Source organism: Amia ocellicauda, chromosome 5 (assembly GCF_036373705.1).
Source record: "Amia ocellicauda isolate fAmiCal2 chromosome 5, fAmiCal2.hap1, whole genome shotgun sequence".
In the NCBI taxonomy this organism is placed as follows: domain Eukaryota; kingdom Metazoa; phylum Chordata; class Actinopteri; order Amiiformes; family Amiidae; genus Amia; species Amia ocellicauda.
Window position 1 is genome coordinate 48173410 of NC_089854.1, and position 25082 is coordinate 48198491.

The 25082-nt window shown below is 43.6% G+C and overlaps 1 protein-coding gene across 1 annotated transcript in view; it reads left to right on the plus strand.

The window, feature by feature from the left end:
* Positions 1–25082, plus strand: part of reln (reelin) — a 172695-nt gene that overhangs the window by 75784 nt on the left and 71829 nt on the right. The window contains exons 3-11 of the mRNA XM_066705548.1: positions 2630–2765; positions 11822–11892; positions 18363–18395; positions 18975–19053; positions 19737–19833; positions 20246–20297; positions 22513–22609; positions 23259–23499; positions 23983–24128. Coding sequence (XP_066561645.1) covers positions 2630–2765; positions 11822–11892; positions 18363–18395; positions 18975–19053; positions 19737–19833; positions 20246–20297; positions 22513–22609; positions 23259–23499; positions 23983–24128 — 952 coding nt within the window. The remainder of the gene's footprint in view (positions 1–2629; positions 2766–11821; positions 11893–18362; positions 18396–18974; positions 19054–19736; positions 19834–20245; positions 20298–22512; positions 22610–23258; positions 23500–23982; positions 24129–25082) is intronic.

Below are 25082 nucleotides of genomic sequence, written 5' to 3' on the forward strand. Positions count from 1 at the left end.
TCTGTTAACAAAAGCAGGACGCCAGAGCAGTGATTTGGGAGCTGGAATGCCATTACTGGGTGATTACATCTGGGTGCTGTTGCTGTTATTACACCCCATCCCCCCAGTGGTAACAGGCTTTGTGGTTGACACCTCGTAAATCAGGCACACCCCCTGCAACACACACAATCCTTAGGGGGATGGGGGGTGTTGTGGGGACAGCTGCTCAACAAGATACGACTAAATGCCCTTTAATCCACTGCGCACTTCTTCACTCGACCCCAGATCAAAAACCCTCCCTCCTCCTCTTTGCCTTTCCTCACAGCCTGACAGGATCTGTTGAAGGGGAGAGATGCTCTGCATGGTATAGGCAAAGCTCTGGAATTGCTCTCACCCAACTGCCACACTTTCTAGCCCTGGGAGGACCACGGGAGGCACTTTCTTTTACCGAAGAGAGAGATAGAGAGAGATAAGGAGAGAGAGAGACAGAGGAAAATGTATGAGTAGAAAGGAGACCAGGTTGGGATGAGGGGAAAGTGACTGTGGCAGAGAGAGAGAAATATGAGGGAGAGGAAAGAGGGAAAGTGTGAGCAGAAGAGAAAGTGGGAGAGGTAGGCAGAGGATAGTGATTGAGAGAGAGGCAGAGAGTGCCCAGACACTTGTTGCTTTTGAAGTGTGTGTTGCAGCCTGAGCCTTTAATTATTAAATCGACCCAATTACGCCCCGAGCAGCTCCGTGAGTGTGTAATTGCTTAACAAGACTCATTAGTGACAGAGTGGGTGGTGCTCAGGGTGGTGGGGCTGTGCTACTGAGTGCAACTCCCTGCTGGCTTAACAGAGCCAGTGAGACTGAGAAGGAGAGAAGGAGCTGGAGAGGGAGAGAGAGAATTCAAGAAGGAGAGGGGGAGAGGGAGATGAAGAGGGAGAAGGATAGGGCACCCAGGGAGGTGGGAGCACTGGGTGACAGAACAGTACTTCACTCCAGCACTATTAAACACTCTATTAAGTCCTTTAGTCTTCTGTCAGCTCTTCATTCCTCTCTCTCCCTTGAGATTGCTCTCACACACATGACCAGATGTTTGCACTGCTTTTTTGTTAGGAGGAGGAGTGAAGATGTCAGAGCTGTTCACTGTCCTTTTGTCATGCCAGCAAACTTTGTTTTTTGGTGCAGTGTTTTCCCCCTTTTCTCTCCCCCATTTTCCAAAGTTTTGTGTGGGTCACATGTGGCATGTTTGCATTCACTGGGGGGTGAAAGATGAGGTCCAGGCAGATTCAGCTGTGCCTGTATTATTGTAACACAGCCTACCTAATTAAAATTTGCAAAAGTTCTTAGGTTAAATAAACATCCAGGAAACAATTAAGGCAATCGGACATTGAGCTTGTGGAGAGCTGCAGTGAAGAGTCCCCTGTCCACAAAGACTCTATCTATACTAAGCAATGGCCCTGCTTTACATCAGCTACAGATAAATGTCAGTGAAGACTGTTTACTTAATTTGTGTGTCTTTAGGACAACAGGCAATTATGTAATTTAACTATGCTTCTCTGCTTCCCTTAGCAGAGTTCATAATGTGTTCTTAAAGACCCCCCCTGGCCCTATTAACAAAACGCACAGGGTTAGAAGGGTGAACAGGTCATTCAATAGCTAGTGTTTTTTTCTGTTGCTTATCAGCGTCTACCTGCAATGATTACATGCAGAAATCAACACCCACTCAATTTAATGAGTTTCTTCATTGGTAAATGGTAAACATAGCATTTTTAAGATATAGAGAGCAGACTTTATCTGTGTCAGTGTTAAGATAGTGGAGTGACTCGCTATCGATGTGGAGAGCCTCTCAGTCCTCTGTATTAATTTGGCAGGGCTACAGGGAGCAGTTTGCTGCAGTGTGAGAGTGAAGGGCTGTTCAGAAGGGGAAGCACTCAGTAAGATTTATCAAACGCCCTCTCTCTCTGTGAGAGCTGTAGGAAAAGATTTTTCTTGTGCGTTTAATAAAAGGAAACATATCTAGGGGACCAGTGGCAGATTAGAAAGGCTCAGGAGTGAGAGGTCGGGCATTAATATTTTGTGTGCGCTGAATGTTTAAATTGGGCATTAGGCTTTGACATTATTACTGCTTAATGAAAAAAACAGATTCCCTGACAGGCCTGGAGATGCATGATGTAATTACGGAGATAGAATCATCTCGCTACATTACAAGCCATTAATAAAAGTGCTGTTACACGGTGTTATTTCTCTGCGGTGGCAGTGATGGCGGTGGTATTGGAGAGAGTGAGAGATGGAGGGATGTGCAGAGGAGGGATAAGGAGGGGAAAAGCTGGGAGAAAGTCATTAGCACCATACAGGGAGCAGGGCACAGTATCACTGGGTCACAGCTGTCTGTCTCTGTCTGTATGATACACACTGCCTCTGGGGGCTGAGTCCAGGAGAGCATCTTCATCATCTTCTCCTACTCTTCCTTCTTCTCATTCTCCACTGTATTAACACTGCCTCCCCCTGTTTCTGTCCCTGTATCTCTGTATTAATCCCATGTCTACTTCTCTCTCTGTTGCATACTTTCTCCTTGTGTGTGTGTGTCACTGTATCAACCCCCCTCCTCTCTCTTTCTGTCAGTGTATTAACCCACTGTCTCTCTCTCCCCCTCCCTCTGTCTCAGGTGTGATGTCAGAGCGTCAGTTTGGGACACAGTTCGTGTGCAGTGTGGTGGCGTCCCATGTCAGCCCGCTCCCTTCCACCAGCCTGAGCTTCGTCTGGATTGCTCCCCCCCCTGGCACTGGCTGCGTCAACTTCCTGTGAGTCATGGCCACACAAGCACACACAGCACATAATACATTACACAGCACACAGAACACATGACAAACACAATAAGCTTTGCCAGCAGCGAAATACAGTACTGACGAGTGCTCACTTTAAAGATATAACTGAAAAATAGCAAAAACGTAAAACAAACCTTAAACAAAAATGTTATTGACTGAAAAACTCTCTTATCATTGCATTTATTCCCTGAAGGATCAATAGGGTACAAGGGTGCAGTGGAGGGTGGCTGGTTTGAGTTCCTCTATGGCAGTAAGGGTGTGGATAGTTTATAGGGGTGTGGGTGTAGATGAGTATCTAGAGTCCTGGGGCAATAGGGTGGTCCATGGTGCTATGTTAGTCTGTAGACATTGGCCTCTTCATTTGTACTCCACTGGATACAGGCAGTGCTGTTGTTATTATTAAACAGCAGCAGCAGGCAGGCTGTATTTGTGTGGCTATGTCTCTCCTGCCAGTGTGTGTGGGGTTTGTGACTGGCACTCTTGAACCCAGCATTCTGAGCCCATGGCTTGCTGGCACAAGGAAAGTGTTTAATTTTTGCCTTGGCTGTCTGTGTTGGCAGGTCTGGCAGCCCAGGCTGATGGGCTTTGGGGCATCTGGTTGTGGGTTATTGATGCCAGTTGATGTTTTATGGGTCCATTGGAATGATCTATCTGTCATGATGGGGTTGCGGTGGCTGAGAATTTTAATCAACCAAGCAGGAACACTGTGTCCTTCCCCAACATCACTCTGGGAGCGTCACTGCTTCCTGATTATTTTCCCGACCCTGAGTTGACCCCTTGCACCACTACCCCAGGAGCCCGCTGTCACAGCATGGCCACAGAGGGGAAAATGGGTGGGTTGCAACTCATGGGAGCACCATGCACGCTTAGACGTATGCAGATAAGGACATTGCTGTTTGTCTGTCTGTCTGTCAATCTGCTTGTCTGTCTGCCTGCCTGTCAGTCTGTTAACAGCAGTTATCTAGTTTATGTCACAGTTTCCAATTTTTCCATCTGTTTTTTAACCTGAGTGAGAATTATAGTGTTGACTGACCTATAGAAGACTAAAGACACATTCACGCACACACACACACACACACACACACACACATATCCTCCCAGGCATTTGCCAGTCAGAGCAGCTGTTTCTCTGTTCCCTGTGAGTTTGCAGGAGCATGAATGCCAGAAGGTTTACAAATGCAGCTGTCTGTGATGCTGCCCTGTGCTACTGGGGCTCAGTTCCTCCCAGCAGTGAATCCCAATACCACACCCCACCTCCCAGGCAAAGGAGCCCCATGTAACCCCAGCCACAGGTGGGTGTGTGGCACAGCCTGGATTCAAAACCTGCAGCCCCCAGCTTATGGAGCTGATCCAGGCTTGTTAAGTGAATTCCAAACAATTACTATTCCTGTGAGCTTGTTATCAATCATCCCTAGCCAGGACTCAGATACAGAACCCTCTGCACCACAGCCATGGTGCGATGGGGATGGTGGGTCCATGCCAGAGCCCTGCACTATTCCAATAAGAGACAAATCCATGTCTTAGTGAAAAGTGAAAATTGCGCAATCAGAATACTTATTATAAATGTGTGCTACATTTACATAACAGAAAATATTAATTTTATTTTGTATTTGTTAACTATTGTGGGAAGGAAGGAAAGGTTAAAAAGAAGGGACTGAGGGTAATATAGAGAAAGAGAGAGAGATGACCGCGACAACACTGGAGCCCCACTGACTGGCCTGAGCTGGAGCTGTCTCATCAAGGCAATTATGCTGCATAATCAGGCTGTTTTTGTCATTCTTATCATCCGGAGGAGAATTTATGCTGGGAGAGGTGCAGGCGTGGGGCTTGGCTGGGCGCCTGGTGCTCTTTGTCACTTTGAAAGTGTGGCTGGATGTACAGGGAGAGGCAAGCTGTTCAAGGCCTGTTTGACAGAATGCAATTACAACATCAGCCCAAGGTTGAGAGAGAAAACACTGCCAGAGAGGTACACTTCAGAAGGGCTCACAAATATGCACGCACACACATACTCTCACTCACAAAGGCATATATGCACATATACACAGAAATGCTTGCAAAAGCATGTGCATACAGATATACACACAGAAGATTACTCAGCCCAATACTGTAAATATCATGGGCTGAGCCTTTAACAGGTTTTCCATGTTCTATCTGAGCAGATTTTTCTAAACAAAACCAGAAATATTGTAATTGAATAAATGGGGATTTGAGGACAAAACCATCTACTGCATTACATCTAATCTGTTGGTTTACATGTGTAACACTGTGTCAGGATGCTTTGCACAGGCCACCTTGCCATTCTTGAAAAAGCTATAGCAGCACATAGTGCTGTACAGGCTGAAGCCCAATACTTTATCTTTATAAATCCAACAGTTCCAAGTGAGAATCTCCTGCAGGAATATAATAATTTAGTGTACACAAATGCTTTGAAAATCCAGTGCAGGCCTAGAACAGTACAGTGCAGTGGTACCCTAGTGTTAGCCCAGGTTGCAGTGCTTAAAGAGGTACCTTGACAGTTTTGGTAACTGGAGTCTGGCGACAGCTAATGTGTGGGTTACTGCTGCTTTGCAAAACAGCGAGCTGCTCAGCCCAAAATTAATGTTCAAAATTCATTTCATAAATAAAAAAAGTTAATTCACATTGTAATATTAAAGCGGGAATTGGTGCATACTACACTGGAGTAAACTGGTTTGCAGGAGAATCTATAGGAAGAATTTAAAGGATAACATAGATCTATGTTATATCTATGATATCTGTTTTACTAGTTTAAACACCTGCACTTTAGTTTTTTAATATATATATAGATATATATATATATATATAGATAGAGAGAGAGAGAGAGAGAGAGAGGCACTGTGGTGGGTTGGACCCGTTGCCAGGGATCTCAGGTGGGGGCTTAAGAAACACACAGGCAGTTTTACGGTGTCGTGCTCAAATCAAAGACCAAAAACGTCAAATAAAACCGTAGCATGTCTCAAGCCTAAACTAAACACAGTAAAAGAGGTCCCTACCTTACACATGCAACTAATAATAAGACAAATGCGACAGTAGAGCAAACAAGCCAGTTTGTAATCCGTAATCGCTGTTGTAGTCATAAGCAAAGTCCTGTTAACCAAACACAATCCTTCTTCTCTATGCTCTTCTTTCTCACTCCATGCTCCTATTCCCAGGCTCTCCTCACTGCCTCTCCACACCAGGAAGCCATCTGCTTCCTGTTTTATTGAGGAGGGGAGCCAGTAATTTAGCTCCCAATAAATCGCACCTACCTGGGTCTGGGGAGTGCGAGAGCTTCACAGGGAAGTCTCTCATTGCACTCTGTCACTGCATCACAATATACAGACATGCTGAAATTTGTTGGTACCCTTACAGCTCATTTAAATAATGCTTAATTCCTACTGAAAAGTGATGTAATTAAATTAAATCTTGTAATCAGTAATTCAGCCCATTTAAATGGAGGAAATTAGTCACTGTTCCATTTGGTATCATTGTGTGCACCACACTGAACATGGACCAGAGAAAGCAAAGGAGAGAGTTGTCTGAGGAGATCAGAAATACAATAATAGACAAGCATGGTAAAGGTAAAGGCTACAAGACCATCTCCAAGCAGCTTGATGTTCCTGTGACAACAATTGCAAATATTATTAAGAAGTTCAAGGTCCATGGAACTGTAGCCAACCTCCCTGGGTGCGGCCGCAAGAGGAAAATTGACCCCAGATTGAACAGAAGGATAGTGCGATAACTGCCAAAGAGATACAAACTGAACTCCAAGGTGAAGGTATGTCAGTTCCTGATCGCACCATCCATCGCTTTTTGAGTGAAAGTGGCCTCCATGGAAGAAGACCCAGGAGGACTCCACTTGTGAAAGAAAAACATAATGTTATGTTTTGGGGTTGCTTTACTTTGCTGCACGTGGCACAGGGTGCCTTGAATCTGTGAAGGGCACAATGAAATCTCAAGACTATCAAGGCATTCTGGAGCGAAATGTACTGCCCAGTGTCAGAAAGCTCTGTCTCAGTCGCAGGTCATGGGTCCTCCAACAGGATAATGACCCAAAACACACAGCTAAAAGCACCCAAGAATGGATAAGAACAAAACATTGAACTGTTCTGAAGTGGCTTTCTATGAGTCCTGATCAGAACATCTATGGAAAGAGATGAAACTAGCAGTCTGGAGAAGGCACCCATCAAACTTGAGACAGCTGGAGCAGTTTGCTCAGGAAGAGTGGGCCAAACTACCTGTTAACAGGTGCAGAAGTCTCATTGAGAGCTACAGAAAACATTTGATTGCAGTGATTGCCTCTAAAGGTTGTGCAACAAAATATTAGGTTGAGGGTCCCATCATTTTTGTCCATGCCATTTTTATTTGTTTTATTATTTAACAATATTATGTTGAAAAACAAAATCAAAAGCAAAGTCTGATTTCTATTAAATATGGAATAAACAATGGTGGATGCCAATTACTTTTGTCAGTTTCAAGTTATTTCAGAGGAAATTGTGCATTCTTCGTTTTTTGTGGAGGGGTACCAACAAATTTGAGCACATCTGTATATATATATATATATATATATATATATATATATAAAAGCAACTGGATGATCCTCAAGGGTTCTGGAACAGTGTTCTGTGGACAGATTAGTGCAACTTATTGGCCGACATGGGCCAATACATTATGTATTGCCAAATGCCTAAACCAAACACTGCATTCCACAGTCAGAAACTCACACCAACAGTCAAGCATGCTTTGCTGCATCATGACCTTGAAACCTTGCCATCATTTGAAAGAACCATGAATTCTGCTCTGATCAGAGAATTCTACAGGAAAATATCAGGCAATCCGTCTGTGAGCTGATCCTGAAGCAAAGACAATGATCAGCAAGACAATGATCCAAAACACACAAGCAAGTCTACATCAGAATGGTTGAAGAAAAATAAATTGAAAGTTTTGGAATGGCCTAGTCCATACTTAAGCCCCATTGAGAAAATGTGCAGTTTCTGCACTCTTGAATCCTAGGCAGTCCTGTCTCTGCTGCTCCTCTCCTCCTTGCCTGTGTGTGTGTGTGTGTGATTGCAATTACTGTGCACCGCTACAGGCTAAAGGAAACTCTGGTAAATATTCGTCTAACAGGCATAACAGCATTGAAAGACGCCCCTCAACCCTCCACATCCCTCCAGGATAAGATAAATACCTGCAAATACACATGGTGTCTCCAAGCTGAGCAGCTGCAGTGCCTGAGGAGAACAGTTTTCATTGTCTTAGTCCTAGGCCCATTTTAGGCTGTAGTGCAATAGGCAGCCTGTGGAGGTGGGGAGGCTGTAATAGCAACTCTCCTTTTCCCGTTCTTCTTTACCGCCTTGATGTGCCCCTGCTTTCAAGCTGTGCCACAGCAGCCTGGGGACAAGCTGAATCTAATATGTGCATTTGCTGCTTCGTCTCTTTCTCTTTCTTTCTGCTTTTTGTTGTTGTTGTTGTTGTTGTTGTTGTTTTTTTCTCTAAACACATTACTCCTTTTGTTTTCATCCCATCCTCCCTTTTCTCTCTGTTTTTTGTCCCCAGTGTTTCTTTTTGCTTTTTTTGTTCTGTTGTCATCGTTCCCATTACCCCCCGAGCTGGGCTCGAGCATCTGCTGCGATGGAGATTGCTTTAATTACCGCCTGCTTGTCCGTCTCCTAAAGTGCTCCCTTGGGAGGAGAGGAGGGATAGAGAGAGGGAGGGTAATTGGAGGGGGGGGAGGTGGTAAAGCAACCTGCAGCCTTTTTCTCTCTGTTCAACACCGACCAGACATGCTTGTAAACTAAAGAAGAAGAGAGGAAACGGAATTAAAATGAGAATAACAGCAACACAGACAAACACACAAGAAACAACTTTAAATCTAAGCACATGGGCAGTCAGCCTTTTTAGCAGTAATTGAAAAGAAAAGGAGGCTGTGCTGTAATCACCAGCTCCTGATTTCAGTGCCATCTGTTTGGAATATGATTGTGCCATCCAAGACCTTGCCAGCCTGTGCAACATCCTCCATTCCATCTCTGCCACTTACTCCATCCATTGCAGACCTGTGGCCAGCTGCATAACACAACTTAAAAGGAAGATTCCCCTTTGTTTTCCCTTAGGTGTTCCTTGAGTTTAAAGGTGTTACACAAAGTATATTAACACACCAACAATGCTCTACCTAAGGACAAAGCTGCTGTATTTAAAAATTAACATGTCTTATGCAGCTGGCCCCTGTCCTGGACATTCACTTACATTACCAATTTGTTAGATAAAATGGCATTATCCCATATCAAGGCTCATAGTGTACATGAGTCTGTAACAGGGAAGTCTTTCAGAAAGGACATCTCCAGCCTGCCTGCACTGTGCCTGTGTGCATGTGCGAATTAGGTGTTCAAGTGTGGGTGCATATATGCGTGTGTGTGTGTGTGTGTGCATGTGCGTGTGCATGTGCATGCTGTAACACTTGTGAGCCCTCGATGCAGAGGAGCTGAAACTAGCCCCTCCCTCCCTGCCTGGTGTTTGCATTGTGCTGTAGTACACTGTCCTGCACTCTTATGCTGCACCCAAGCACACTTCAACAAGGATAAGGGGAGCTGCATCCAGCACTAGCTCAATCGCCACTACTCCCCACCCCCCTGCTGTTGTTTGTTGACATTTGGATGAGTGGCTCCTCTCTGTGGGGGGGGGGGTTATGGGGATGGGGGTATTAATTGAAGAGGAGTGATTTGGAGAAGATGCTTCAGTGACTTTGGCGGAGCGCATTTGCAGGCATGTTGATTACAGGGTTTGTGCTGCAGTGAGCCAACCAAGTACGCCTCTGTGTATACTTATGAACACACACACACTCACACACACCAAAATAGAAAACACTTTTCCGCTTTGCTTGTCAAACAGCAGCCTTTAAGTCCATGTTGTGAAAATTGCTACAATCTCCCAAATGCCCCCCCCCCCCCCCCCAATGCAGAGATGCAGCCCTGAGTAAGCCATTGTGTGTTTGCCCTGAGCTGGGTGGTGCTGTATAAATGAGCCCCCACCAACACTAAATCTTTGATGGTTTGGGGCAAGGTGATGGGGGGAGGGAAGGCTGGTGGACAGTCAATTAGAGAGGATGAGAGGACGTTTGGGTTACAGGGAGCTGTCAGAATATGCCAGAGGCCGAGGGGGGGTGATACAGCCTACCATGATCTTGAACATGTAATCAAACACGCCAGCTATTGTCACAAATTACTGCTCTCTAAAAGGAAAGGGGGGCTGTGTGACAGGCTAGGAAGGGAAAAAGTCTGAGGGAAAGAAATGGGTGTGTTTGTGTCCTTATGTACTGTAGGAAGGACAGGGTGTGAGTATCTGTGCTTCTGGACTTTTTCTGGACACAGTTATTCTCTCTCTCTCTCTCTCTCTCTCTCTCTCTCTCTCTCTGTGCAGTGAGAGAGGGGAGCATGGTTAGCCCCACGCCACCCCACATACACACAGCAGCTCTCCTCTCTGCACTACATTGTTATGACAGGGGAGATGCTGACACTCACTTTGGTAGGAGATTTTATTATTTTTTTAAACACAAGCCTAATTGTTTTTTAATTACTATCAGAGGCAGAGCAAGAATAAAACAGGATCACGGCAACTCTGAGACACACACATATACATATTATTATTCACTTTATACTGTATTGCTCTGTACTACAGTATACTGTACAGTGTATTTCTTCTTCATACTATAATGCTACAGTCTATGTGTCAGTCAGTACTACAGTGAACTGCCCAGTTTAACATTACTGTGTTTTCCTTCCTACACCAGAATAATAAGATATCCTTCATAGAGTGTGGAGTGCTCATAACTGGACACCCTCAACACCCTGACAGCCGTGTCCCAAACTAAAACAAAGCAATTGTGTTGTAACGGGGCTTTTTTGTGTACATGTGCCGGTCACATTGACCTTACTCACATTAGGGGACTGGTATTTTGATGCAGTGTAGTGTAGTGTAGACGGTTTGTCACTGTGTGCATCAGGCGCTCTGAGGTGTGCTGGAGACTATGATTCAGTGGGGGCCATCTGAACCATCCTGCTCAGTCAGAGTTGCATGGCTGAAAGCTGACTGCCCTTCCACAGAGGGGACTGTAGATCTTGGTTGTGTTACTGAGTGGAAGTGGGAGGCAGATTGTTTGAGGGTGTCTGTGTGAGAGAGTGTGCATTTGTGTATATGTGTGTTTATTGGAGCATGTATGTGTGAGTGCTTCTGTGTGCATGTTTGTGTCCGAGTGCGTGCACGTGTGAGTATGTGTGTGCGCGCGCACGATGGTTCATTAGCGAGTCCTGTTTAGTAAATATTTAAGCGTCTTGTTCCTACATGCCCTCCTGCTGTTCATTACGCTGCATGTTTTATTCATAAATACCAAACTCAAATTAGTCTTTAACCAGTGCTGAAATATGAATGTAATTATTTATTTATTTATTTATTTAACTTTGCCCGCCGCACACAAGCTCCTTACTAATTGATGACTGCCACTTTAATTATTCATGAAGCGAGATGAATGTTTAAATGCCTTGACATCCATAAAAGCCAGTGACAGCGGGTGGGGGGGAGGATTCGGGGGGATCGTAAGTGCACCCACTACAGCTTCCACCTATAGGTACATTCTCTCTCACAGTACAGCTCAACTCAGTCTGGTTTACTTACTTTGTAAAAAAAAAAACATTAAATCTGCCCCCTGCCAGTCCTCTAACCTCCACCAATCTTATCTGATACCTTCATTGCTACTGACAAACTGTGCCCTGTATCTACTGTGACCCTGAGTCATGTACCTACTAATAGGGCATCGAGGAGGCAGCGGCAGTTACTCTCTGTTCGGCCTCTCTGCTGATTGCAGTGTTGCATAATTAACTTTTAGTTAATGTTGTAATTGTTGGAAATTGATTATTTCTGAATATTTTGTAATGCCTGTCATGAGAGGCACTAGATAAATTAAATGTCATTTTTGGTGTATGTGAATTTAAACCTAACACTTTCCTCTCTCTCTCTCTCTCTCTCTCTCTCTCTTGCGTTATCAGGGCTACAGCAACTCATCGAGGGCACATCATTTTCAAGGATGCTCTGGCCCAACAGCTGTGTGAGCAGGGAGGTGAGGAGCTCCTCACAGGTCGAAACCTTTTCGGATATCTCTACCTGCTTTACCTTTACTGTGGTCCAAGATTGTTTTCTTGCTATTAAAGATGTATCCAGACCTATTGGTCCACACTGAAGACCTCTGTTGCCCCCGTACTTAATGCAAATTGATTACTTAATAAATTAGTTAATTAATTAGTCCAATTAAGCAGATAAACAAATTTCGAATAGGTTGTTAAAAGCTTGAGTGAAGTAGAAACCAGTCTCTCTCCTTTCCTTCTTTTGCTCCTTCTCTCTCTCTCTCTCTCTCTCTCTCTCTCTCATGGGCAGATTGTAATTCACAGGCTTTACTGGCATGGCCATATAAATGACCAGAGGTAGTAAAAGTAACATTAAAAGTACAAGAGAAGAAGAATGTGGAAATTTGATCACAAACTCCCAGGTAAATGGCCCTTGGGGACTCACCACACTGTGATGGGGCAGAAGCTCTGGAAACGAGATTAAAACTTCAGACAGAATCAAAAAATTCAAAGCAAATTTTTTGGCTGGGATAAAATGCAAAACAAATAAAGGATGGCGTTTCTAAAGGAGGAAAATCAGTCCTAATCAGCTATATGAGAACACACGAGCAGATTAGGGATGAGCCAGAGAAAACAGCTGTGACTGCAGAGCGAGTTTGAACAAGGAGAGTGAAGAGGAGGGTGGGCGGGCAAGGCAGGTTGAATTTAGAAGAACTGGTAGAGAGTTCTAGAGCTGTGGTGGTTAGGTGGACTGTCCTGGGGAATGATGGGGAAAGGAATGTAAATGTGAAGGATGGGGGGCAGCAAAGGGGAGGTCAGATAGAGTTTGTATTTGTTTGGACTGGTATTGTATTTATTTGTAATTTACTTTGCTTTGCCCAAATAGCCAATATAGTTCTGCAGTTGAATTTGGAGAGAGAAAGAGGGAGAGTGGGGAATGGAGAATGAATGAAAGACAAATGAGGCATCAGAAGAACTATATTGGCTATTTGGGCAAAGCAAAGTAAATTACAAATAAATACAATACCAGTCCAAACAAATACAAACTCTATCTGACCTCCCCTTTGCTGCCCCCCATCCTTCACATTTACATTCCTTTCCCCATCATTCCCCAGGACAGTCCACGTAACTAAATAAAGGGAAAGAGAGAGAGAGAGAGAGAGAGAGAGAGAGAGAGAGATGGCTGATCAATAAAAAGGGTTACAGATGCAATTTTTAGTGTTGATCTCTTCAGTCAGTGTCAGTGCAGTGTCACTGTACACCCCTCCCAGGCAGCCCCCCCTGTAGTGGAGTAAATGCACTATGCAGTGCTGTATTTGAGCTTGGAGGAGCTGCCTGTCTGTGTAATACATAGAATGGCTGCATGAAGAAATCCTCAGCATACTGAATTCAATACAATGTAATACAATGCAATATGCTAGTTAAGGGAAAAGCAGCTGTATTAACTACTGAAGTCATTTGATACATATGATGTTTTAATACGGATGGCTGCTGAACTGCATATTTGCATTGGATTCCAGCTCAGGTGAGATAACAGTATTTAGTCTGGAAACACACGAGAGGTGGGGGTTGTGTTCTGTACATAGGGGCGCACACTATATCACAGCTGCAGAGCCGATGACAGCCCAATCCTGATGTGTTTCACTGTAACGAGTCTCCAGTGCTGCTCATTTAAACTGAGGAGATAAATCAGAGGTTTACAGCCTCTGCAGAGTCCACTGCTATGGGGATGGATATTAAATCCACATATAACTCATGGAAGAAGCCTGTATATGAGTGTGTATATATTATTTTTTATTATTGTTTCTTTGTAGAGAATATATATATATATATATATATATATATTGGCCTGGCCTGGCCTGTGCTGCTCTGTACATCAGTGCACCAACTGCACTGACACACACTGATACACTGACACACAGACAAGCACAGATACACACAGAGGCTGGTTTATTTCCAGTGGGGAGCTGTGTAGTGTATATTTGCTCGCAGGGCAGGTATAATTCAGTCCTGCGCATTGTGGAGTAACATGCATTGGGTTTGATAGGCCATCTGTATCTGTGGAGGATAAAACAAGACAATCATGGAGACCAGACTGCCACAGTTAGGGATCTGTCACAACTGACAATACAGAGATTTTGCTAAAAAATAATCATTTCCACCCATGCCCCCTGGCTTCAATCCAGTTCCCAAGCCCCTAACCTTTCCTATCTCCCTCCACCCACTCCCCAGCCCCCAGCCCCCCTGCATAGCCCAAACCATCACCCTTAGTCCTAAACCCCAGCCCCTCCCTAACCTCTCCCCCTGCTCTAGAAGGAATGATGGAGGTTTTAGAAGGAATCCAAAGCTGAGGACGACAGCCTGAGCTGGGGGCTGAGAGATAGAGGAATTAAAACAGCTTTATGCTCTAATAGGGGAGCAGTAATTTAAGTGTTTAAGAAAGTGAAAGGGATTAACAAACTCCAATGAGGCTCACTGTCTCCACTCAGAGAAACGATGTAGGGGGGTGGCGGAGATGTAATAGGGGAGCAGTAATTGAAGTGTTTAAGAAAGTGATAGGGATTAATGAACTCCAATGAGTTGCACTCTCTGCACAAGGGAGAGAGGGGGGAAAGGGAATATAATCAGGATGCAGAAGAATGGAGAAGCTGAAAGAAAGTAAAATGAGAGGATATGGAAAGAGGGAGAGAGAAAGACAAACATAGAGAGAGGGAAAGGGACAGGAAGAGGGGTCACAGAGAAACAGAGAAGGACAGATGGAAAGAAGAATGTCTTAATAATAACACTGCATGATTTTGAACAATCATCTCGAGGCTGGAACTACCCATGCTGCACAGCCACAAAAGAGCAACAGACAAAATTATATGATGTGGTTCTATAAGAGTTAGGGCTAGTGTCAGTGGGGGCTGTTGAGGGCTCATGTTAGCTGGGGCTTACGCCTGTGAGCAGAATCAGAGCTCAGAGGGAGGGTGTTCAGTCAGAAAATCATTCTGTACTTTCAAACTCAAAGGCAGAGAAGATCTTAAAACTTTGAGCTTCAAAAGCTCTTTGGATGAGAAAGCACTTCTCTCGATATTATTTTTAAAGCTTCACAAGGTACTGATGGCTTATTTTTCTCAAAGCCCGTGCAGCTAAATCTCCCAGGTGCTCAGTCTCCTATGGGAAATAATGCATCTGCAGATTAGTCTACTTTTTCAATGTTCTTATTCCATTTTAATGTAGCCAGTAAATCCACAAAGCTATGGCAGAGCTCACAGGAAGAAGAGAAGAGACTTGATCTAATTCCCTTTGGCCAAATATTCACCTCCCTAAGTCAATACTATGTAGTAACACCTTTGGCAGCAATTACAACTTTTAGGGTATGTCTCTATCAAGGTTGCACATCTGGTTTGTCCAATATTTGCCCATTCTTCTTGGCAAAATTGTTCAAGCTCTGTCAAGTTGGATCGTTGGTGGACAGCAATTGTCAAGTCTTGCCACAGATTTTCAATCGGATTCAAGTCCAGACTTTGACTGGGCCACTCTAGGATATTCACCTTCTTGTTTTTAAGCCACTCCAGTGTCGCTTTGGCTGTGTGTCTGGGGTCATTGTTTTTCTAAAAGGTAAATCTCCTTCCTAGTTTTAGGTGTTTTGCAGACTGAAGCAGGTTTTCCTCAATGATTTTTCTATATTTAGCTCCTTCTATTTTGTCCTCTACCCTGACAAGGTTCTTAGTCCCTGCGGATGCAAAGCATCCCCATATCATGATGCTACCACCGCCATGCTACACAGTAGGGATGGTGTTACCTGGATGATGTGTTGTGTTGGGTTTGCTCCAGATATGATTCCATTTAGACCAAAGAGTTACATTTTGTGTTACATCAAACCACATAATCTTTTACCACATATTTTCAGAGTGTTCCACCTGCCTTATTGGAATGTCCAAGTGGGGGTTTATGTGTGCTTTTTTCAGAAATGGCTTCCTTCTTGCCACTCTTCCATACTGGGCATATTTTTGGAGTACCTGAGCTATTGTTGACACATGGACAGTTTCTCCCACCTCAGCCATGGAACACTGTAGAGCTCAGTTTGGGAGGATGGTCTGCTCTAAGCAGACTGTGACTTGACTGTGCTCGAAGGGATTTGTAATTCCTTTGGAAAAATGTTATACCCCTTCCCAGATCTGTGCCTTTCTATAACTTTATCCTGGAGTTATTTTGAAAACACCTTGGTCTTCATGGTAATATCTTTGCTTTGTATTGCTCTACCCAGCTGTGGGACATAACAGGGACAGGTGTATTTAATCTACTCCATTCCAGTACTTAATGTACTCCATTCAACTAATTTATTGAAATAGGGAAATGGTTGCACCTGAGCTTATTAAAATGCATACAAATTTCAGTTTGTAACACAATAGAATGTGAAAAGGTTCAAGGAGGGTGAAGACTTCCTTTAGGCACTGTATATTTTGTGACAACTTTAAGTGTTGCAAGGTAATAATACAAATAATAATGACAATTTTATTTGTAATGTTTAAACCCCATACTACAGTTCGGTCCATAAATACTTGGACAGTGACACAATTGTTATCATTTTGGCTCTATACGCTACCACAATGGATTTGAAAGGAAACAATCAAGATGTAGACTTTCATCTTTAATTTGAGCATAGTTACATCCAATTTGGGTAAACGGCTTAGGAATTACATCCAATTTTATATGTGTTCCCCCCGGTTTTAGGGTCTCAAAAGTATTTGGACAAACTAACATAATCATGAATTAAATTGTGAGTTTCAATAGTTGGTAGAAAATCCTTTGCAGTCAATGACTGCCTGAAGTCTGGAACCCATAGACATCACCAGATGCTGGGCTTCTTCCCTGGTGATGCTCTGCCAGGCCTGTACTGCAGCTGTATTTAGTTCCTGCTTGTTCTTTTGGCGACAATTGTTTTGTTGCCCCTATGGGGAATTGGTTATGACAGAGTACAGACTGGAGCCAGTGATTTGCTCTTTAACCTTCAATCTACCACCCAACTCAATAAACCTCCATACCTGTCTGTCAGAATTGGGAAAAAGTTAGAGAGTCTTGCCTGATAATGTATCTTTTAGAATCACCTTTCAATTGGAAAAGTAGTCAGACCTAGGACAGATAGACAGCTGATGTCATGATGTCAAATGAAGACCAGAAACAAATGGGGATGTCCAGGACCAGAGCTAGTGCAGAGTTATTTATAATGTGTCACTTCTTCCTGTCTTCCTGCCTCAGCACATAACTTCCTGTAAGAGCCAGATCTTGAGTGGGTGGATTAGCGCATAGGTGGATAACCCCTCCAGCCACCAGAGAACCAGAAAAAAGTTCCTTGATAATATATAATAAATAATACAACAAATGATTGTATAGAACTCATTGACCCCAGCCTGCACTCCACTCTGTGTACAATTCCTCTGAAGATAGTTTGTGTTGTTGTGTCTGTGTGGTTGCTGTTGTGTTTTGCCCATCACAGTCTGGTTGTGTGTGTTTGTCTATGTATGAGTGTGCCTTTGTTAGTGTGTGTGTGCACCTGACCCCAGCTACTGCTGAGCAAATTAATGTCAGAATAAAGGAGTCAGAGATAAGGGCTTAAGCAGGAAAGGGGAGTGCAGACAGAGATTAAGGAGAGGAGTTAATGAGCGGCCTTAATGAGCAGACAAGCGCGGGAGGGTGAGTGGTGGCGACCATGGTTAATTGTCGGCTATCTATTAATCAGGGAAGAGCAGAGGGCTATTAAAAAGAAGAATTACTGCCGATACCTTGGGCATCAAAAGAACATGAACAGCCATTATCAGCTATTAGGGAGAGAGAGAGAAAGAGAGAGAATTTGATTCATGGAGGATAGTTTTTCCTTTCTGAAATTCATCAAGCTAACCAATCATTCTCATGAATTCACTGAGACACATACTTACTGACTGACTCGCTCACCTGCAGTTAATTTATGTTGTTACAGAAGCTGAGGGATAGCACAGGCACTATTAGTGTCAAGAGTGGCAGTATAGCTGCACAGTCAGATCAACTCTGTTAGTTTCCCCAGTGTGTGTTCTTCTCATTACTGTCATTCACACTCGAGATACAGTATTTCAACATCAGCTCTGCTTTTGGCAACTTCTGTGCTATTGTACTAATGTATTACTGGGTTACTGTGCTGTTTTTCTAATGTATTATTGTAATACTGTGCTACGCTACTATATTGCTCTTCCAGTCCTATTACAATGCCGTTGTCAACAGGTCTAACAGGATGGGAATGTTGATGTTAAGCTCTAGGCTCCTCATGGTCCAGAGAGAGGGAGATATAGAAAGTGAGAGAGACACATACAGGTTCACTAACACCACTGCAGCTCTGTGGTTCTTCTGACTGATATCCCTCTCCTCTCCAGTCCTGCCCCACCTGTCAAAGACCCTCAACACTATCCACTGTCAGTGATGTAACCTCTGTTCTGTCTTTGTCTTACAGCTCCCACAGAGTCACCCCTGAGGCCAAGCTTGGGTGAGTCAAGTCACAGTGCCAACTCAACTGTGCAAACACAGAAAACACCCTGTGTGGCTACACATCTGTGCACTCACAGACATAAACTTTCTCTCACACAAATATTAACACACAACATACACTGTCTCCCTCTCACACACATATACAAACACACACAGAGACACACAGTTACACATACATGCAGAATTAACTCTATTATTCATAGAAAATCTAATGAGCTTAAGATTGAATGCACAAAACAGTTCCACAACACTATGATGAAACAATTTATAATTCAATAATTTTGTTTAATCTTTGGTTAGATGGATTATCACAATGTTGATAACACAACATTAGTCCAAAATGTTGTTCTTTTAGTCTATATATTGTAAGTACTTGTTTTGTGGTCACATTTAATTATTTCCTGTTTCTGTTTCTGAACTGGCAATATGTGATAAATTGTGAAAAAACATTTCATGACATCTCTCCCACTCTCTGCCCCTTCTCTTTCTTTTCACTCTTCTTCACTTTCTCTCTCCCATTCTCTCTTTTCTGTCTTTTCTCCCCTTCTCTACCTCACTGTCTCTCTCTTCCTCACAGCGGAGATCCATGGAGATCATGTCATCTTCCGAGATGATTTTGACTCAAACCTCCAGGGGGAGCTGGACACCAGCCTCTGGTAAGTGGAGCCACCCTGTTGGTAAGCATGGGAACCACACTGACCAACAGACAATATGTATGGGGTTGGTAGAGAATACAGCTGAGCTATCGAGAGGGAATTATTATCGAGAGAGCCTAATTATTATAGCTGAGGTATGTGGGAGGAAAGGAGGGATAAAGGGAGGCAGGGAAACAGGCAAGCATGCATTGTGTGCAGGTACTTAAAGCTGAGAGACGGAGAGAGAAAGACAATGGGAGGGAGGAAAGCAGTCTGGGCTATTGATTAGAGCTTTGTAGTAGGCTAGTAGTTACATCTGAAGAACTAGAAGGGACAATGTGCCTATAGTTTAGATATGAAGCTTTTGTATATTTCATTGATCTTTGTGTTATCGGAGATCAAGTGTAGTATTTTATTAATCTTACCCTCTGTGTTGCCAGGAAGATCTTTCTGCCTACACTACAAATAGGGATTTGCCTAACCACTGACCTGTTTCTTTCACTTTCTGCCTTCTCTCTTCTTCTCCTCTCTCTTCCAACCCCTTCAATCTATGTCTCCCATTCCCTCTTACTCTCTCTACCCCCTTTTCATAACTCACTCCAACTTTCTCCCTTTTGCCCCCAATGTCTTTCCCTCCTCATTCCTTCTCTCTCTCCCATCTCCCTTTAACTCCTTCTCTGTCCCCCTTCTCTCTATCCCTGCAGGTCAGAGTGCAGTAGCTGTGAGGTGGGGCAGCAGTGTGGGGTCCTGATGCATGGCCGGGCAGTAACCTTCTGTGAGCCATTTGGCCAGAGAGAGATGGTAAATATAGGCCATTGTAGCAGACCAGTCTTCCTGCGATTTAATATTGAAGTACAGAACAGCTCTTGGAGAACCTCAGACACATTCACTATGGGTTAATGGATGTTTAGTTGGACAAGATATGCAGAGTGACAGATCTATAGGTAGTGTGACACTATGGGGGGGGATCCACACTAAGGCAAGGATACCACGCAATCAAAGGTGAGATTTTTTTAATCTACAGTATAGGAAGTAAATGAAAACAAAATGTTATTCTTATTTAAGTCTACCTTAACTGTGTTAATGTACCTCTCTAATAGCTGGGCAGGTAAGCTACTGCTGCCATAGAATAGATCACAACCAACAGATAGTTGAGTAGGTAGGTAATGGGGATATTAAAGGTGGGAATGCTGAGTGCTCCTTATCATTGCAGACCACTGTCCCTTTGAACACCAGCACAGCTTCAGTACTACAGTTCGCACTGGGTGAGTACAGAAGAAAATATACACTAATATATTGCTACTGTAACACTGGAGAGGAAATACATTATCACTGTAACACTAGACCAGCATTTCCAAAGCAGTATGCAGTGGCCATCAGGCATGAATAGGTATGCCACAGAAATGTTCAAAAATGTTGCACATGACAACAGTAAAATAAGAAAATCAAATTAAGTAAATGAATCAAATGGAGAGAAATATATATAGATTTTTATTAATTATTTTTACACAGGAGAGCACAAACGGTTACACTGGATCATGGTTTTCTTACAGAGAATTGACCACACTGTGACAGTGGATTAGAATGTCACGGGTGGTGGTGGCACTACAAATGAAACCCAAATAGACCACGCCACCCTCCAACTTTACCCGAGGCGGGGGGACCTCAACCACCCACTTTTCCCCGCACAGGCAGACACGTAATTATAACAGCACTGGAGGGAAGCAGATACATTATACACGATTTGTACAACAACTTGGAAGCATAAACTCAACCAGTTAAAAAAAAAAAAAAAAAAAAAAAAAACTAAACTACTAAAAAGTTATTTAATAACCAGGGCTAAAAATATCCCCAAACTAATACAACTAAATCTAACTATCTGTGCCTATGCCACAAGGAGCTCCTACCCAATTATGACAAGAAAAAAATAAAATAAAAAAAAAGCTAGTCCAAGCTCTCAGGAACCCAACTCCAAAACCCAGTTCTCAGGCGCCGTCGCAAGCTCCCGTAATATCCCCAGTCTTTAAGATCTCAGTCCATTCGCCACCGGCCTCTGCGGGCTCGTCTTTATTCTCTTCAGTGGCGACGCAGAGACAGGAGCAACGGATGGAAAGGCATCCAATCGGGAAAGCAGCATTACTGGGCAAAATGATATAATGGGCTAGAGTCTATCTTCGGACATACTTAGATTTCCTCGGCGGGCAGAGGGGGTGTTGTAACCCAGACGTCAGTACAATAAAGTTTTCCATCACACTTCCTGCAGTAGAGACTCTCGCATCACGGTCTGTCGCTACTATTGCAAGGCAATGCAAACACTGGCCTCCTGACTAAGGCACGTCTCTCGGTCTCTCTCACGACTAGACGTGCACTGCTCAGTCTCTGCTCGCACGGTCTTACAGTTGCCCTAATTCGGCGTCTCTCTTCCCAGCCAACTCCCTGCGCCCGACTGACTCACAGTACTCCTCTCTTGTGCGCGTCTCGATGGTAATGAAGCTCTTCCCTCTCTGCAACACACGCCCCATTTAAAACACTCAGGGGAAAACAATTAGCACTAGGGAGCAGGTGGAAACAGGTAATTGGTAGTTCAGCGCAGGTGACATACCTCATTGTCCACGTGGATGTCCTTCGGTTTAGAAGCTCATAATAATAATAAAGAAAAAAACGTGCTCCTCACAACAACCATATTAAATAAGTGAAATGTAAAGAAAATACATAAAAACAAAAGAACCCATAATAACACAAACCAATAAACCGATATAAAAGATCATTAGTGGCAAATCAATTAATTAGTGATAGTAATTTAAACTCATAATAAATTAGCCTCTGTCACGTCTGTGACATATACACCCATGTAATGCAGGAAAGAATGTGTATGGTAACACTGTGACACTATAGTGGACTACATTGTATTAAATGTTATGTATTTTTTTACACTGCTGGTGTATAACACTGTTCATTCAATGCCATGACTATGTAACATGCAACCATGTGACCCACTGATCATGCAAAAAAACAAGTTAACAACCTTTATTATTACAGACTGCAGGTAAATACTGATGCAGCCTAGCTCTGCAGATGTGGCTTGGCCAGAATACAGCCCCCCAGCTGGGTCAATTAGTGACCCCTTTTAACCCCATGTCCCCCTCCCGCCAACAGGGGATCTTGCTTTACTGCCTAAATTTATCTGGACCCCCCCACCTCCCTATACCATCACTTTGTCTTGTAGGATACCAGCATGGTGGTGGAGATAAAGACACAGAGTGTGTAACACAAGGAAGGAGAAGGCACTTTGCTACTTTGCCTTCATGCCATGCCATGTCTACATTAGTTTTATTATCAATTAATTTCCCTCTCTCGTGATCTCTCTCACTTTCCTTTCTCTCTCCCTTTCCTTCTCTCCTTGTTCCTTCCTTGCTTTCTCTGTCCCCCGACATTCTCTTTCTCGGTTTCTGTTTCTCTCCCTCTCTCCCTCCCTCTCAGGTTCAGGTTCATGTCGGTTCAGTTACTCAGACCCCAGCGTCGTAGTGTCCTTCAGCCTGAATGGCTCTGATGACTGGATTTCCCTGGAGAGGATCAGGTCTGCACCCTTCCTCTTTATCCTGCATCATTCTGTGTCTCTATTCTGTCACCTGTCTGTTTTAGTGCTATTCAAAGATGCTTTGTTGTTGTGATGACATCAGAAATCACCTCGTGATTATATCTCTTGTAGTTCCTTTCCTTTTTCTCTTTTTCTCCCACACTACACTACTTTAATCTCTCTCTCTTACATTCCCTTTCTATTTCTTTAATATCTCCCTCTGTCTGCCATCTCCATTGACATTGCCCATCTGTCATCAACACATCGTACTATTTTATTGCCCATCTCTCTTTTCTTCACACCCCTCCCTCCTATCTTATCTCATTCCCCGTTTCACACTTTCCTCAACTCTCCTCTCTCTCTAACACACATATACTTTCACCCTTCTGCGCCTCCTCTCACACACACTTCCTACATCCCTTTAACACATCTCACAGTCTGTCTTCCCATTTTTCTCACGTAGATCTCTTCTTTCTTTCTCTTTCTTTTTCTCACAGTTCACCTCCCTAGCAGCAATACATTCTCCTTCTCTTTCCCCCTCCCATTGCCTCTCCATAAAACCATGCTCTCGTTCTCTCTTTCATTTTCTCAGGACCCCCTCCTAACATCATTATAATCAAATCTCTCTTGCTTTCTTTCGGTCTCTCAGGGCCCCATCCAACAGCAGTACAGTGGTGCACATCTTGACGTTGCCGTGGCGTTGCCGGGCTGAGGGGGTGCGGTTGCGATGGGCGCAGGAGCCTGCGGGGGGGCTGGAGGGGTATGAGTCGTGCTGGGGGATTGACAATGTGTTGTTGCTGAATGCTGCTCACCAGCCTCCCCTGCTGGAAGACAACCTGGATCCCCCTGACACGGCCAACTGGCTGTTTTTCCCTGGAGCTACTGTTAAGGTAGTGGAGGGCAGTGAGGCAGGGGGACATTAAGTGGATGGAAAAGGGTTATTAATTGGATGGGGGTAACTCTGGTACTGGAAGGCTTCTGAGGGTGAAACTGCTAGGAATAGAGCACTCCTGACCTGTAGACATGGTCCATGTAACACTTGGACTGCACAGTGGAATGATTGACTTCATAAACAACAGGTTCTTGTAAAAACATTTTATAAAACTGAACCACTGATTTAAGATCAGGGACACAATGAAAATTCAAAGTAGAAGAATAGAAACAGAAAAAAAAGTGATTTTCAACCATATATATAAAACCCAATTCAATTAATTTATCTCCCCTCTCTAACCATCTTCCTCTTTTTCTTTTCCCATTCTCACACCTCTCTCTCTCTTTCTGTTTCCAATTCCTCCTCTCACCCCCCTCTTTGTGTCCCTCTCTCTCTCTCACTCTCTCTCTTTTCACTTCTTCCTCTCTTTCACCTCTCCAAGCATGCATGTCAGTCAGAGGGGAACACGTTTTATTTCCATGGCACTGAGGGGGCTGGGATGAGCTTTGCCTCGACACGTGACATCAACTTGCATCGTCAAGAAGGACGCATCTACTGGGGGGAGGAGTTTGAGAGCCTACCAATGGGGTGGGTGATGGCAACTTTATAGTGAGGTCATAGCGAGGTCACAGTTAAGTTGCACTAATGTCACAGTGATGAATCTCAAAAATTTTAATTCTTTCATTTGTAGTCTTATTGTCTTGATAATTTGTTCTAAACATTAATTGATTTATTAATTTGTTGCATTTATTAGAACAAGTTTATTTTTCATCTATTGATGATATATTTAACAAGTGCAATTAATTATTGTGTGTTTAAATAAACAAATAGCATAATAATGATGAATTGCATAAGAGCACCTAACTTATTATTAATAGCTATTAACCATATTAAGCCTGGACCTAAAAATGAGTGGGTCTGTGCATGCCAGTGTGTCTCTATGTATGTTTGTAAGTGTGTGTGAATGTTTCCTTTTCTTTCATTGCCCTACACTGTGTTCTTCTCTGGGGGGAGTCCTGCATTATGGGGCTGGACAATGTGGGCTGCTGTCTGTGGTGCTGAAAGGCTGCTCAGCACAGACTCCCTCTGTCTGAATCAATGAAGCACTGCACGGCAGGGCACTGTGTGCACCAGTGAGGGACAATGCAAATGCTGGACTTTTCCTTTTTTGTAGAATTATGCTTGTTAGTCACACTGCTCTGACTGTGCACTGTTAAAAAGCATTGCCAGACATGATAATAATACGTCCCTCTCCTATAAACGGACAAACAAATGCATAATGTCACAAGCCCTAGCAGGAGAAAAACTCTTCTGGAACTCCTAAATATCCATTATAGACTGTATCTGAAAAAGAGGACACTACCCAAGGGGGGATGGGACATTGAATATTACCATGGGAAACTCATGAACAATTTTGCCAACAAAACTGCCTATAGTTCACTGTGTGCTGTCACTCAATCAGACCCCCCATATCCCCCAACTCATACAGTGCACAGACATCCTTCTTCTTTTTGCCGGAGCCAACAGGTGCATGCAGAAACT